This window comes from Marmota monax, unplaced genomic scaffold (genome assembly GCF_021218885.2).
Source record: "Marmota monax isolate L192 unplaced genomic scaffold, Marmota_monax_Labrador192_F-V1.1 WCK01_AAM20220418_F8-fsc00071, whole genome shotgun sequence".
Lineage (NCBI taxonomy): Eukaryota > Metazoa > Chordata > Mammalia > Rodentia > Sciuridae > Marmota > Marmota monax.
In genome coordinates this window covers 2,311,065-2,324,872 of record NW_026695217.1, presented here as the reverse complement: position 1 = coordinate 2,324,872, position 13,808 = coordinate 2,311,065, and the positions used below count along the sequence as shown (strand labels likewise).

At 37.3% G+C, this 13,808-nt stretch overlaps 1 protein-coding gene across 3 annotated transcripts in view; it reads right to left on the bottom strand.

Moving 5' to 3' along the window:
• Larp4b (La ribonucleoprotein 4B) overlaps window positions 1–13,808 on the bottom strand; it is a 92,779-nt gene that overhangs the window by 50,174 nt on the left and 28,797 nt on the right. The window contains exons 1-3 of one of the 3 annotated variants that reach the window (XR_009225665.1): window positions 6,329–13,364; window positions 423–567; window positions 21–161 (exon numbers count right to left, since the gene is read on the bottom strand). Coding sequence is in view for 2 of the 3 variants with exons in the window: in XM_046432015.2 (XP_046287971.1) it covers window positions 21–161; window positions 423–567; window positions 6,329–9,526 (3,484 nt within the window). In the remaining variant the exon portion in view is untranslated. The other 2 variants (XM_046432016.2, XM_046432015.2) reach the window with 2 other exon arrangements.

Here is a 13,808-nt window from a genome sequence, read left to right as displayed (position 1 = left end):
AATTCATAAAATAGTTTCACCTGTTTCGCTATTTTCAGGCAGAGATTCATATTCTGAGTGATCCAGAGCCAAAGTGTTCATGTCTGTCTGGTCTGACTCCTGTAAGTCCGGTAATGCTGCATTCTCTTGACTTTTGTCACCATCACCACCGGCATCCAATCCTATAATTGCAATTTTATCCCAAAAGGCAGTGTTAGAAGAATAATGTTCCTTTTAAAAAAAAACTTATACTTGCAGATATTCAAAATCTTTAATTGGATTATAAAAGATCTCCAGACTCCAAGTACTATTACAAACCAGGAAACAAAGGAAAAAAATCAACAGCTTCTCAAAGAGATTAAACAGTAACAGAGGCAAAGATTTGACAACAGGGGTGTTCCTGGTCAAGGCCATGCTCACAACTCACCCTGCTGGCAACTCACCCTGCTGGCCACAGTCTCGATGGCTGGGCACCTCCTCCCAGGCAGCGCTCACACCAACAGCAGCACTACTTGCCTCCAAATGTAACATATGAGTCCCCCATACTTTCGCATTCGGGTTTAGCTCTGAAACCTTAGTTGTTGGTACCTAGAAAAAAAAAATTTATATATACATTTGTATCCAAATTTCAACTAAGTGCTACTGAAGGGTTAAAACTACATCTACATTAAGAGAATTTAGGGTTAAAAGGCTGAGCAGACCTCAGGGATAAAATCAGATTCCAAAAGTCACAAAGTAGAAGTGCTCAGAACATTTAATTAGCCCCCAGGTTCTTAAGTCCTCCTAGGCACAGGCTTCTAGATGCTGCAAATGACAGGTACAGTCCCTGCCTTCATGAAGAGTTCAGTGTCTCACAAATAGTGTAATTATAAATAACTGGTGATTTCCTATAATATCTAACACAAATCACAATTTACAAATTTGAATACAATGTAAATGTATTAAATGGGGTAAAATTTTAATTATAAAGCTTCAAACACTCACATAAGCCAAAGATGTACAAAACAGAAGTTCCTCCTAAGAACAGGACTGTCAGCTACTGGAGGACGAGAGAAAGCTAAAATATCCACTGAGCAGGACAACAAAATCTCTCACATTTTCAGCAGAGCTACAATACTATTTCCACTCCTAAAAGCACTTCCATCTCACCTTCAGAGCTTTCTCAGAACACAGTTTCCCAATCCTATTGCAGTGGGAACTCCAGGTGATCCCCATGCTGCTTGCCCAAAGTTCTTACATGAGCCCTCACTCCACTGGGGCTTACAACTCTCCACAAACAGGTGTGCAACGTGGGGCTAGTTATTTACCCTCTAACTTAACTTCACCTGAGAAATGAGCTTTGCAGTTCCCGTCTTCTAGGATTACTGAATCAGGGCATTTAAAGAACCCAGCATGGTGCCTGGCACACACCAGGCACACTCACTAGCAATTATTACAATAAAGGATGTTCAGTAGCTTAGACTAGCTATCGCAGTCCTCTGCTCAAACACTGGAGTCATCCCTTCAAAGGCTGCCTGGCTCATTCGTGGTAACAGGTGAAGTTCTTACTACAGCCCAACTCCCTTGAGCTAATTTTTCATCACATAGACCTCCTTGCTTTTTCTAAATACACTGGCACTTTGTCTCCTCCTGTCCTATCTGTCTAGAATACCATTCGCAGATACACCCTAAAATACTTAAGAGCCATCCCCCCACACTGGATAGTCCCCACTTTCATGGTTTTTCTACTAGTCTAGTTTACTTCTGCTTAAAAACTTTGAATGACTCTCCAAGGTCTAAAGAAAAACCAAACATCCCAGAGGCACTTGCTCCCCAAATTTTAACTTCAATTTTGCCATTACAATCCCTTGACAAACCTAGATAAATTGTCTGCCTTTTCAAACACACCACCAGCCTTCACACCATGGTGCAGGGAGGTAGAGCTACCTAAGAAGGGATGGGGTCCTGGTCTCATGTGTTCTTCAGGCTAGTACTCCAGCTGAGAGCAGCCTTGCTGTGCTATGCCAGGGTGCAGTGCTGAAGGTACTAGTTTCTGTGCTCCACGGCATGCAAAAAGGTAGGAAAGCACTATATTAAGCTATCAAGGAGACACACAGATTAGAAAATTTAAAGACATAATAAATTCACATTGGCTCAGGTGTTGAGGCTGGCAGCGAAAACCATACAACATTTTCTGAAACTGAGAGTACCAGGCTTATGGATAAAATGCCAGATATTCACGCTATGGAAGCAACTTATTGACTGCTTTTCTGGGCACTGGGTAATAATTAAAACATCATGCCCACAAAACCAGAGGCTTAAATGAGTACCTATCTGGAATTCTTTTACTTTTTTAAGTAGGAAAAGGATAGGGCTCTCCTTCTCCTTCAAGAATATTATAATCAAGAAACACTGATTCTACAATTTCCCTTTTTACCTCTAACCTTCCAGTTCATCTTTGGCTTCTACTTCTGCCTAGGATTAGTCTCTCTCTCTCTCTCTCATCCTCTCACCCATCAAACAAGTAAATGCTCACTAGTTTGCCCATGACAAGCACAGTGCTAAGACATGGGGCTCCAACAAAGAACACACGACCTGCCTCCTGCCTCCTGCCTCCCAGAGTTAAGAGAGGGGTACAGAAGACACTCCCTACTTCACCACACCCAAGCTTTCACAAGTATTTGCATCTTCTTGACCTGTTTTGTTTTTAAATTATTTCTCTATTCTATTTTCTACTTTAGTACTTGTGTAAATGGCCTCTTCTAATTAGGCCCAGTGTTCTTTCCAACACCCAATTAGACACAATCAAGTTTTCCTACCTCAGTTTCATTCCTCCCACTTAAGACTCTAGTCTCGTGTACACATTACGCATTCTTTAAATTCTTAACACCAAATGACATTAACCTTTTCCAGTTTCAGCACCTTTGCAAACAAAGGTCCTATGTAACCAATGTTTTGTAGTTCATTATTGCAGATGATTCATTGTGGTGGCTGTGAAGTGGCCATGAGCAGCACTTAGAGCTATTACAGCACACATGGTCTCCCTGGTGTCTAGGCTTGGAGTGTACTGTCTACACACTCTTGGTGGCAGCCACCATGGTTTGCTCACCTTGTATCATTAATACCCAGTAGAGTCCAGAACTTAGCAGGGAGGTGCTTGAGAAATATGCTGAATGAATCAATACCTAACAAAGTGACAACACAGAAAATGATAATTTCCACTATTTGACAACATGTACAAAGTTTTATGCTTCAAATGAACAGGACCCTACCCTTAAGAAGTTATTACCTCTTAAGTGGTAAATTAGCCTAAATCAAGAATCAGAGGGGCTGGGATTGTGGCTCAGCGGTAGAGAGCTCGCCTAGCATGAGCAAGGCCCTGGGTTCGATCCTCAGCACCACATAAAAATAAATAAATAAAATAAAGATATTTTTAAAAAATCAGAAGCTTAGCACAATTTTAGGCAGTTAACCAGTATTCAATAAATACTGTGATTAGAAAACCAAGGCAGAGCAAGATTAAGTAACTTGCCAACAAAAATAATGGCAATTAGAAAGTTGAGTTCTAGTATAAACTATTAATGTGTACAATTAATGAGCTAACTTTTTTCTTTAAACATTGTGTTCCAATATCAGCAAAAACAAAACATTAGTCAAGAATTCATTAACTCCTAAAAATGCACATACGGAATTTTTTTTATTAATGATATTTTTTTTAAAACCCAAAGATGCATTTCTTTAAAATATGATTATTTGCTTTGTAGTCATATATAATTCTAAATAATTATCAAGAACTCTAGTTTCATCTGCTTGGCTATACAAGTCTTATTTTTACACTGAAAATTTACGAGCAAGCAATGGTTATTAGAATCAGAAGCAGGCTGACCTTAACAGCCACTCTCTGAAGTGATTTTACATCAACAGCTAATGCTACTTCTCTGAAGAGAAGGGTATCACCAATTTCTGATACTCTAAACAAACAAAAACTCCTCTGCCCCTCAAAATGAAATATCCGTTTTTAAAAATATTATTAATTCATAATTTATAATAGAATAGAGAAATAATTAAAAACAAAACAAAGAGCTATTACAGCACACTTGGTCTCCCAGAAGTCTAGAAAGACACTCAAATTAGCTGCCCACAGAATCATTTGCAAAGATTCTTCCAAACCAGTGGGATCAGTCCCATCTCAGAGACCTGAGAAAGAGCTACACAGTCATTCTGACTAAAAGAAAGATTTTAAAGCCAATTAAAAGTAGCAAAATTTACCTGCTTTAGATACATACAACACAAAAGTAGCAGAAATTCATAAGTTTGTATTTTATGGAAAGGAACAGAATGGTCCATCTGAGGAGTTACTGAGTAAGAACTAGAGTGACTAATACCAGAGGTGTCATTTAGATGGCAAACATAAAATAGGTGAGATAACGGGAAATAAAACCCCAAGTCTGTACTGTTCTTGGAAGTTGCACTAAATGAAGTTTAGTAATTCAGAACAATTCACTGACTTCAAAGTCACTGAAGTGTCCACCTTTGGTTGTTTATTTGTAAAATGGAGAAACAGCTGCTATGTTAAGATTTAGTATTAAAAAGATATCTGTAACAGCACTTTGGAAATAACCTGAAAAAGTAAGACAACACCATTAAATGTGGTAATGCCTCAACTTAGAAAACTGGGCATATCTCATGATTTAAATAAAGTTAATTTAAAATAGAAAGCATGTACCTGTTAAAGTCATGCAAATACAGACAGCAACAGGAATCCTTTGCACACTGCATGCAACTACTAAACACTGAGCAATTAGTAGTCAACTGCTAATTGTATGTACTTACATGAAAGCGTCTATGTTTTTTATTTATTATTATTATTTTGTACCAGGGATTCAAACCAGGGGTGTTTAAGCACTTAGCCCATCCTCAGCCCTTTTTATTTTTTATTTTGAGACAGGGTCTCATTAAGTTACTTAGAGCTCTGGTAAGTTGCTGAGGTTGACTTTGAACTTGTGATCCTCTTAGCCTTGAGAGCCACTGAGATTATAGGCATGTACCACCACACCAAGTCATGTATATTATTTTAAAGGCTTAATTTTTCACTTTTTTCCTCTACAACTATTTAAGGAGAAAAATGGGACTCTGGTAACACTTCTAAATATGGCTATAGAAGGATAAAAAAAGGGTTAATGAGCAATTCCTTAAAATTATGATGGGATTTCTACTTGTTTATTTCCATACTACAGATATTAGTATTTGAATTGTACCTACTGCCTTAATATTATCAATGGGTTTTCTTGCCTAATGCCACTAAAATAACAAACTACTGGTTGAATAAATGAGATTTTGTATTCCAAGTGGTCAGTCCTTTGTGTCTATGGATACATGTGGATCAAAAATATTTGGGAAAACATCAGCGTCTGTAATAACATGTACAAGTTTTTGTCATCACTTTTGTATACAATACAGCACAAATATTTCCACAGCATTCACTTTGTATTAGGAATTGTTAAGTAATCCGGAGACAACTTCAAGTATGTGGGAGGATATGTGTAGATTATATACAAATACTATACCATTTTACATAAGAGATTGATCATCCATGGACTTTGGTATTGCCAGGCTTATGGAACTAATCCCCCGTGGATACTGAGGAACAAGTATATGTCCTTTCAATTGCAACATTTTGATATGTCCGTTTTATGTACAAGACTATTTTTCTATTATTGAATAATGTTTGCATTTATTACAGAATTTCTAGAAAGATACTCAAATTGGCTGCCCACAGAATCATTTGCAAAGCTACTTCCAAACCAAAGGGATCAGCCCCTTCTCAGGAACCTGAGAAAGAGCTACATACAGTGACTCCGACTGAAGGAAAACAGTCAAGATTTTAAAGCCAGTTAAAAGTAGCAAAATTTACCTGCTTTAGATACATACTTCCCACACAAAAGTAGCAGAAAGCACATTATTTTTAAATAAGTTTATATTCTGCAAGTGTGACTAGCATTGTCAGGGGTTAAAACACACCAATGTGAACATATACTCTCATAAGGGGCCTTATTGCACTGAGGCAAGGAAGAAAGAGCAGCAGCAACATCCACAGAGAAGAGTGTACACAAAGCTGATGTGGGGTAAATAATGGAACATGCTTTAATGCAAATTAGTTCACACACAAACTGTGGCTTAAATACAGCAATAGAGACTTCATATTCTTCTATTTGGACATGGTTAAATTGATGCTACTGTTATTCACAGCATTGTACAAGAATTCAAACAACCACTCACTGTTTAGAATAAAGCTTCATTAATTTTAAGCTAAAAGCCATTAAAAAGACTATCATATCACAGCAAAATAACACTGATAAAATATACTTACTAACTGTCCACCTCTATTTGGCCATCCCCAATCAACACTGTCCATTGACACTGGTAGTTGATAAGGGGTCTGTTCCAATGAAAATGAAGCATCTTCTAAGTCCTGTGGCTTACTGTGTAGATCCTCACTAAATACCTGTTCGTCTTCTGATGCATCTTTTGCAATTGTATTAGTCAAGAGATAGCCCACTTGATATCCACCATATCCATTTGCCAGTCTTTCAGAAAATATCTGACCTGCTAGCCCTCCCACTGGGTAATAGGAAAATTCATTTAAATAATGGGAGTATAAGTCTTCTGGAAAACTCTGCCAATTCACTTTTGGGGGATTTTCAGATATATTTAAGGTATCTTCTGTGAGTGATAAAACATTATCACTACTTGGTACTACTATTTCTTTGCTGCCAACTGGGACAGCATGTATTACTTGGGGTACATCAAAAGGAATAGCTGTGTATCTGTCTACTTGGGTGGGATCAGCATTAACCGAACAGAAACGTCCATCAGAAGTGTTGCTTAATTCCATATTTTTTAAAGTTACCTTGGAATTTCCCATAAAATGCATCTCACCATTTAAAGGAGATTCTTTAAGCATGGACCTGGCATTTCTTTGTTTGAAATCATTTGCATATCCAATTGTCCCACATGGACCTAAGCAGTCAACAATGTTAGGGTCAATACTGGTTTTCTGCAAACAAAGTCTTTCACTCTTTTTTTCACATGTTAGTTTTGGCTTACTCAACTTAGATGAATTATTTCCAAAAGAATCAGAAACTTCTTCAGTTGGTTCAGAATAAATCTGCTTCTGTTTTGGGCTTTCACCACTATTTATAATAGAGTTCTTCTCTACTACATTTGTCTTCTGTGTGACTGAATTTGAACTTTGGCTTAAAGTTGATATAACATTAAGAACTTTATCTTTGTATTCATTCACTCTATAGGTTTCATTAATTTTTTCTACTTGACTAATTTCTAGGTCAGAATTTTCGGTTATACTAGAACACACACAAGCTAGTGCATCCTCAGTGACTATTGCCTTGTACTTTAGTACCCCTATTTCCCAGTCAAGGGTTGTTTTAGAATCTGACTTGACATTTTCTATGTCCTCTTCACTTGTTTCTCTACAAATATTTTCTTGTGACTCTTTTTTGGCATTTTCTAAACTGTGAGGATCACGTAGTTGGTCATTTAACATACTGACCAAATTCTTCACACATACTTTATCTTCTGTTTTATGATGCAGGCCTCTTTCCCTTTCTTCTTTACCAATGCAGGTGAAAACAGATGCAGAGGACATAAAGATACCCTGAAGAGATCTAGAGTTATCATGAGACTCACTGTTTGGAGGAACTCCTTGTGAAATTCTAACTTTGAAGTTGTCTATCATCTGGATTGTCCCCTCTACGTCTGATTCACACCCTATGTCAGTTAAGTCACATGTTTGTGTCCGAGCTTTATCTGCCTTGCTATTTGCACACAGATCTGCCTGACACCAAGATTTCAATGCAAAGACGCTCTCCTTGCCATGACTTTCAGTCTCCAAGATATGAATTCTATTCTCATCTTGATAAGAGGAACTATTTTCTGATTGCAATGACAGTGCTCCTCTTTTTACCAGTCGGGGACTTCCATTTCCTAAGATGCTCTCCCCTGGGTGTTTCTCCTTCATCAACAATGGCCCAGGAAGAGGTACAGGATCCAGCCTGTCATCAAGTCTACTCAGAGCCACTTCTCCAAAATTAGCATGAACTAGGAGACATTTATTTCCAAAGCCCTCCAAGGTGATAAACCTTTTGGGACTTAAATTAATTCCATCTAGATCAAAAGAAAGAAAGCTATCTGGTCTGCTGGCATTGGAGTGGAAATGATCATTGTCTTTTAGTGGTTCTGTGGACTGATTTTCTCCTTCATTTTTAAAGTTTAAACTCTGATCAACAATAACTGTGACAGCTTTAGATTCATCATTCTCTTCAACATACGAAGTGTCATTAAGTAAATTAATAGATGCATCATGTATCTGACTTCCTATTCCTGAAGAATGGCTCTTTCTTTCTTCAGGGATGGCACACATACATTTTAGTGAGTCACTGTCCATGTTAATATTTAATTCATGGAGTTGGCCAATATTATGTAAGGTACTACTTTCTGTATAATCTTTAGGAGGCTGGGTGTAAGATTTTGCCCTTAAAGACTCAGCCTGAAGGCTATCAACGTTTGCTTCACAAGGTGGATCACTGTCGACTAAAAGTTTCACACTAGGTTTAGTTACTTTACTAAATATTTCCTTCGCTTCATTTAGACCCAGCATATCCTGTGGTGACAATTCTTGCTGCTGCAGCTGTAACTTTCCTGCCCCTTGTATGGCATGAGAGACTGAACATTCCTTCCTGTTATCTAGAGGCCAATCCACTCTATGAATCCCCTCAGAAGTAACAGCTGAATGACATTCTTCTCCTGCAGCTGCTCCATACATGGGAGTGCACAGTTCCTTTTCCATGTGCAGGCAGTCAGGGTCTATAACACAAATGCTATAAAACTCCTTTCCTGAATTCTCACACTGTTTGTCATCAACACAAACAGGGTTTTCACCTTGCCTCACCCTACTGGACACATTGAAAGAGTTATTATTCTCTTTAAAACCACTGATTTGAACATTTAACAATCTTTCTTTCTCTATAAACGAGTTTTCACAAGTGCCTATGTAATAGCACAGATGGTCACTTGGAGAAATTTCCTCCTGGAGACCTTGGTCAGAACATACTGGCACACATAAGACAGGCTGGCCATCTTCAGAACAGCCCTGTCTGTCAGTACCCATGCACAGCAGGTCAGGGACACTCTCAGAATTCTGCTCAGTAACAACAATATCTGAATTCTTATCTCTCTCATCTAAATTTTCATATCTAGTTAAAAACTTATATATGGAAGACGAAATAGAATTCAGTGACTGATTTGGTCTCTGATTTCCTTTGTACCCAGATCTTGTAAAAGTTCTAGTCCACACGTTAATGCCGGCAGCTGCTCTGCTGGCTCCATTTTCAACATTGTGAAGCTCCTCACCCTCAAGGGTATCAAATAATGAAGATAAAGTTTTACTTATCTTGTTCTCCGGTTCCTTCTCCACCACAGATTTCTGTAGCAGGCCAATTTTCTCATTGTCATTGTCACTACTTAATTCTTTGCTGAAGCAACAACCCATGTTCAAAAGTCCAAAAACTCACATTACAACGCCTGTCCTTTTCTGAGCCTCTACAAATGCATCTCACACAAACTTGCTTTCTGAGAAGCCAACACCCACACACCAAAAATAACTCCTTGCACAGCAGTCACATGTTCCTGCCACTCAAATCCAAATCCTAATGACAAGAGAACCCTGCCTGACAACTATCATACTCAATGTGCTGAAACACAAATAGTCCACGGAAGCCAAAGGTTCAGAACAGCAGAGAGAAAACACACACACACACACACAGAGCTACATTAGTTTTTCTTATTTTCATGAACTAAATTATGAAACAATTAAAATTGTTATCTCAGCCAAAGGAAGAACTGTTCAGACTTCTGGTTTTTCTAGAGTGTTTTAATATTTTCTGAATAACTTTTCATGGAATAATTGTCAACCAAAGAAGTTAGTCTGTAAATTCCCAAAAAGAAAACAATTTCTAGAACTTTGTTTCTCTGAATTCATAGCTATTTACAGTTGTATCTAATTTTCCAGCTTCAAGAAATAATGTTTGTGGGTATAAAGAAATTACAACTAATTCTATCAGATATGGGAATAAACATAAGAGAGATAATAAGGAACTACTATGGCAAAATGACAAATTACCTAGGATCTGCTTAAGAATACCCCAGAAAAGCTGGGTGTGGTTGGTACACACCTGTAATCCCAGCTATATGATAGGCTGAGGCAGGAGCATCACAAGCTCCAGTAAACAGAAACATAAAATTCTAAATGATTATGTGTATAAGGCAGAGGAAAAAACAAACAAGAGCAGCTCAGCAGAAGGAGTCATGCTTTTTCATGAAGGGAACATTAGGGTTCACTATATTATTCACTCCATTCTGTAGATGCCTGAAAATTATAACTAAGAAAAAAAAAAAAAAGCAAGAGAAAAAAGAAGAAATTAATCTAGTACCCATAGCAGGAAGTATCTCAAAAGCACTCTGCACTACTGACAAGTTTAACCTGAAAGATAAATAATGTGCTAAAAAGAGGTAGTTATTGTCCATATATAAGAAATAGGCACTGGGGGGCTGTGGATGTGGCTCAAGCGGTAGCATGCTCGCCTGGCACGCGCCCCTCGCTGGGTTCAATCCTAAGCACCACATAAAAATAAAGATATTGTGTCTGCCAAAAACTAAAAAATAAATATTATAAAAAAAAATTCTCTCTTAAAAAAAAAAGAAATAGGCACTGGATACTTTCATGGAAATTCGAGCTTTCTGATAGCTAGCCTACTCTCATTCAAGATACAGGCTGTACTAATTAATCTGAATTACTAGTTTATAAATATTCATTCAGAAACTATATGATCAACAGTGAGGTTTTGGGTTGAGACTAGAGATCATTTGTAAGGCACTTGCCTAGCACATGTGAAGTCCTGAATTCAACCCCTAGCACTACCACAGAGAAAAGAAAAGAAGTGAAATGGTTTTTAATTTAATTTAATGAATAAATGGAAAGACTCAAGTTTTCTGATCTTATTACCTTTAAAAGAGTTTTAAAAGATTATTCTGGTACAGATCACATTTTACAGAACATAAGTTTTGTATGCAGAAGAGTTTGATTTCTGATTTAAGCTTTTAAGTTTCACATTATGATTAGAAAAGATGTAGAATGACTTACGTGTTTTTCTTCCCAGCACATAATTTAACACTTCTACCTCATATTACTTGTACTTTAAACACATCACACACTTACATTCTTCTCTCAAACTTGCCATTCATTTATGGTAGAATGCAAAAGGATCATCAAAATGGAAAATGACTCCAAGGCCAAAGTAGTTACTCCAAGGAAAATCAGGCAACCTGGCTGCAAACTGTGTTGTTTGAGCAGCAGCATTTCGAATCTGGAATCCTTGAACAGACTTCAGCAGCAGCACAAAACCTTTGATAATGGTCTTTGCTACAGATGGTGTCTGTAGCCTTAACAGGTAAGATTAAAGGCATTTAACCAAATGACTTTGTTGCCAAATGCCCACTGTCAGATACTGTTTCTTCCTCATGAAGGAGATCCTTCATGGAGACCCGCTGCCAGATTGGCTGCCTCCTCATCTCAAACAGCCTCAAAGCCCTTTTGATCCATCTCCTGCTCTCCCTATCCATCCTCTCACCACCGAAGCAAATATCGTATGTAGAACATTCTTGTGTACATTACATCACCACGTCCTGAATCTGTTTTGCCTATACTGCCCTTTGGAACTGCTCTTGCTAAGGTTACAACTGAAGACCCACTTTGTTCCAATCTGTCTAATCAATAGATCTTTATTTCATGTCACTTCATTTGGCCACTATCTCATTCCATTTCAACCAAACATTGCCGTCTTTTTTTCTTTACATCTCTCTGACCACTCCCTTCCTAGTCTCCTTCCAATTTCTGAAATCTCAAGAGTTCCAGAGTTTTTATCATTTTCCCATTCTGTAAATGCAGGAAAATTTAATTCAAATTTAGTACTTTAACTCTATTAGTACAATATGCTTCAAGGACAGTAGCCTTTTATTACATCAAAGTCAGAACATTCAAAATGACCCTCCTTTATTTAACTAGGGACAAAACAGAAAAACATTTCTTCTGTAGACACAACTACACCTCAATGCCTCCTATCTCCATGGCTATACTCATTCTGTATCTAAAGTTCACACAAAAATTGGTAATAAACTTTCCTAGTGTAATAGAGCTACAATAGATATATGTGTATCTCATGATAATCTGCAAACAATGTCCCCATAGAACTGTCTTAACCATCTTTATCAATTGCATTCAAGTGTTGTTGAATAAATTAATACTCAAATTTCACTCAAAGTACTGCCTATCTTCGTACTAGAAACAGCACACCAAGCCACTATGGAAGCCAACAGGATACAGAAAAGGTAAAGACAGAAAGCACACTTGCGATTGACCAGGAATAAGGGAGGAATGGGGATTAACTGTAAATGGGCATGGTGGGGGGTAATGAAAATATTCGAAAACTACATTACAGCCAGCCATGGTTGCACAACTCGGTAAATCTAAATATCAAACTGCATACTTCCAATCCAACAGGAATAATAAAATGATGAAATATACGAGTTTAGGGTAGTGTTTTTAAAATGTTTTTAGAAATTCTACCTGATTCAAATTAGATCAAGGACTGAAGATGTGACTCAGTGGTAGAGCACTTGCTTGACATGCATAAGGCCCTAGTTTTGATCCCTAGCTCTACACACACACACACACACACACACACACACACACGAGATTACCAACCCAACCTCTCCTTTAATTTCTATGTAAACTGCTTATTTGAGCAAACAGATGAGGATTACTATAAATATTTTAAGAATTGAATTTGGAATACTATAAATACACTTCACATATGCATATGCAAATGGTGAAAATCAGGATTTAAAAACAATGGGATTCCATTTCCTTATTCTTTTATTATTTACTATTTAACTTGTGTGCTCCAAAGAGATTATCAAAATGTAAGGCTAATCATATACTAACAGTGAACCATTAAAAACATGATGAATGTCTGAGAAGAATAAATATGGAACACTGCTTGTCTGTTAACTGTACATTACACAGAGAACAGAAAAGGACACACAATATTGACATTTACTGTGGGGGGAATATAGTGATGAACCGGGTCCCCATTGTCTTTTTGAGAAACATTTAACATTAACTTATGTGTGTGTGTGTGTGTGTGTGTGTACACACACACACATATGCATGCAAGTGTGTTTACATACATATATCTTTTTAAACAATAAACTTTTGTTGTGAGGAGCTATCTGTGAGCCTCCACTGTGATTAAACAATCTGTGATAATCTTGGAAATTAATTACCTGACTCAAAGCTGGGATGGAACTTGTTTGAGAAGTGCTTTGAGATATAGGACCATTCATCTGTAAAATTGAAAACAAAGATACCATCACTGTAATATAAAGACAACCATTTCAAACTACGGTAATTAAGCAAAACCAAAGCTACTGGGAAATATATTTTCATATGATAAAATCATAAATTTATGGACTGGGGTTGTGGCTCAGCAGTAGAGCACTCACCTAGCATATGTGAGGCACTGGGTTCCATCCTCAGCACCACATAAAAGTAAATAAAGATATTGTGTCCAACTACAACTAAAAATATATATATTTTAAAAATCATAAATTATAAGATTCAGATTATAGGAGTCTTAAAATTGCTTTTTAAAATTCTCACAGCACATTATAAGTAAAATTCCTTCTAAGTTTCAAAAGGGAAAAATTAAGTTACT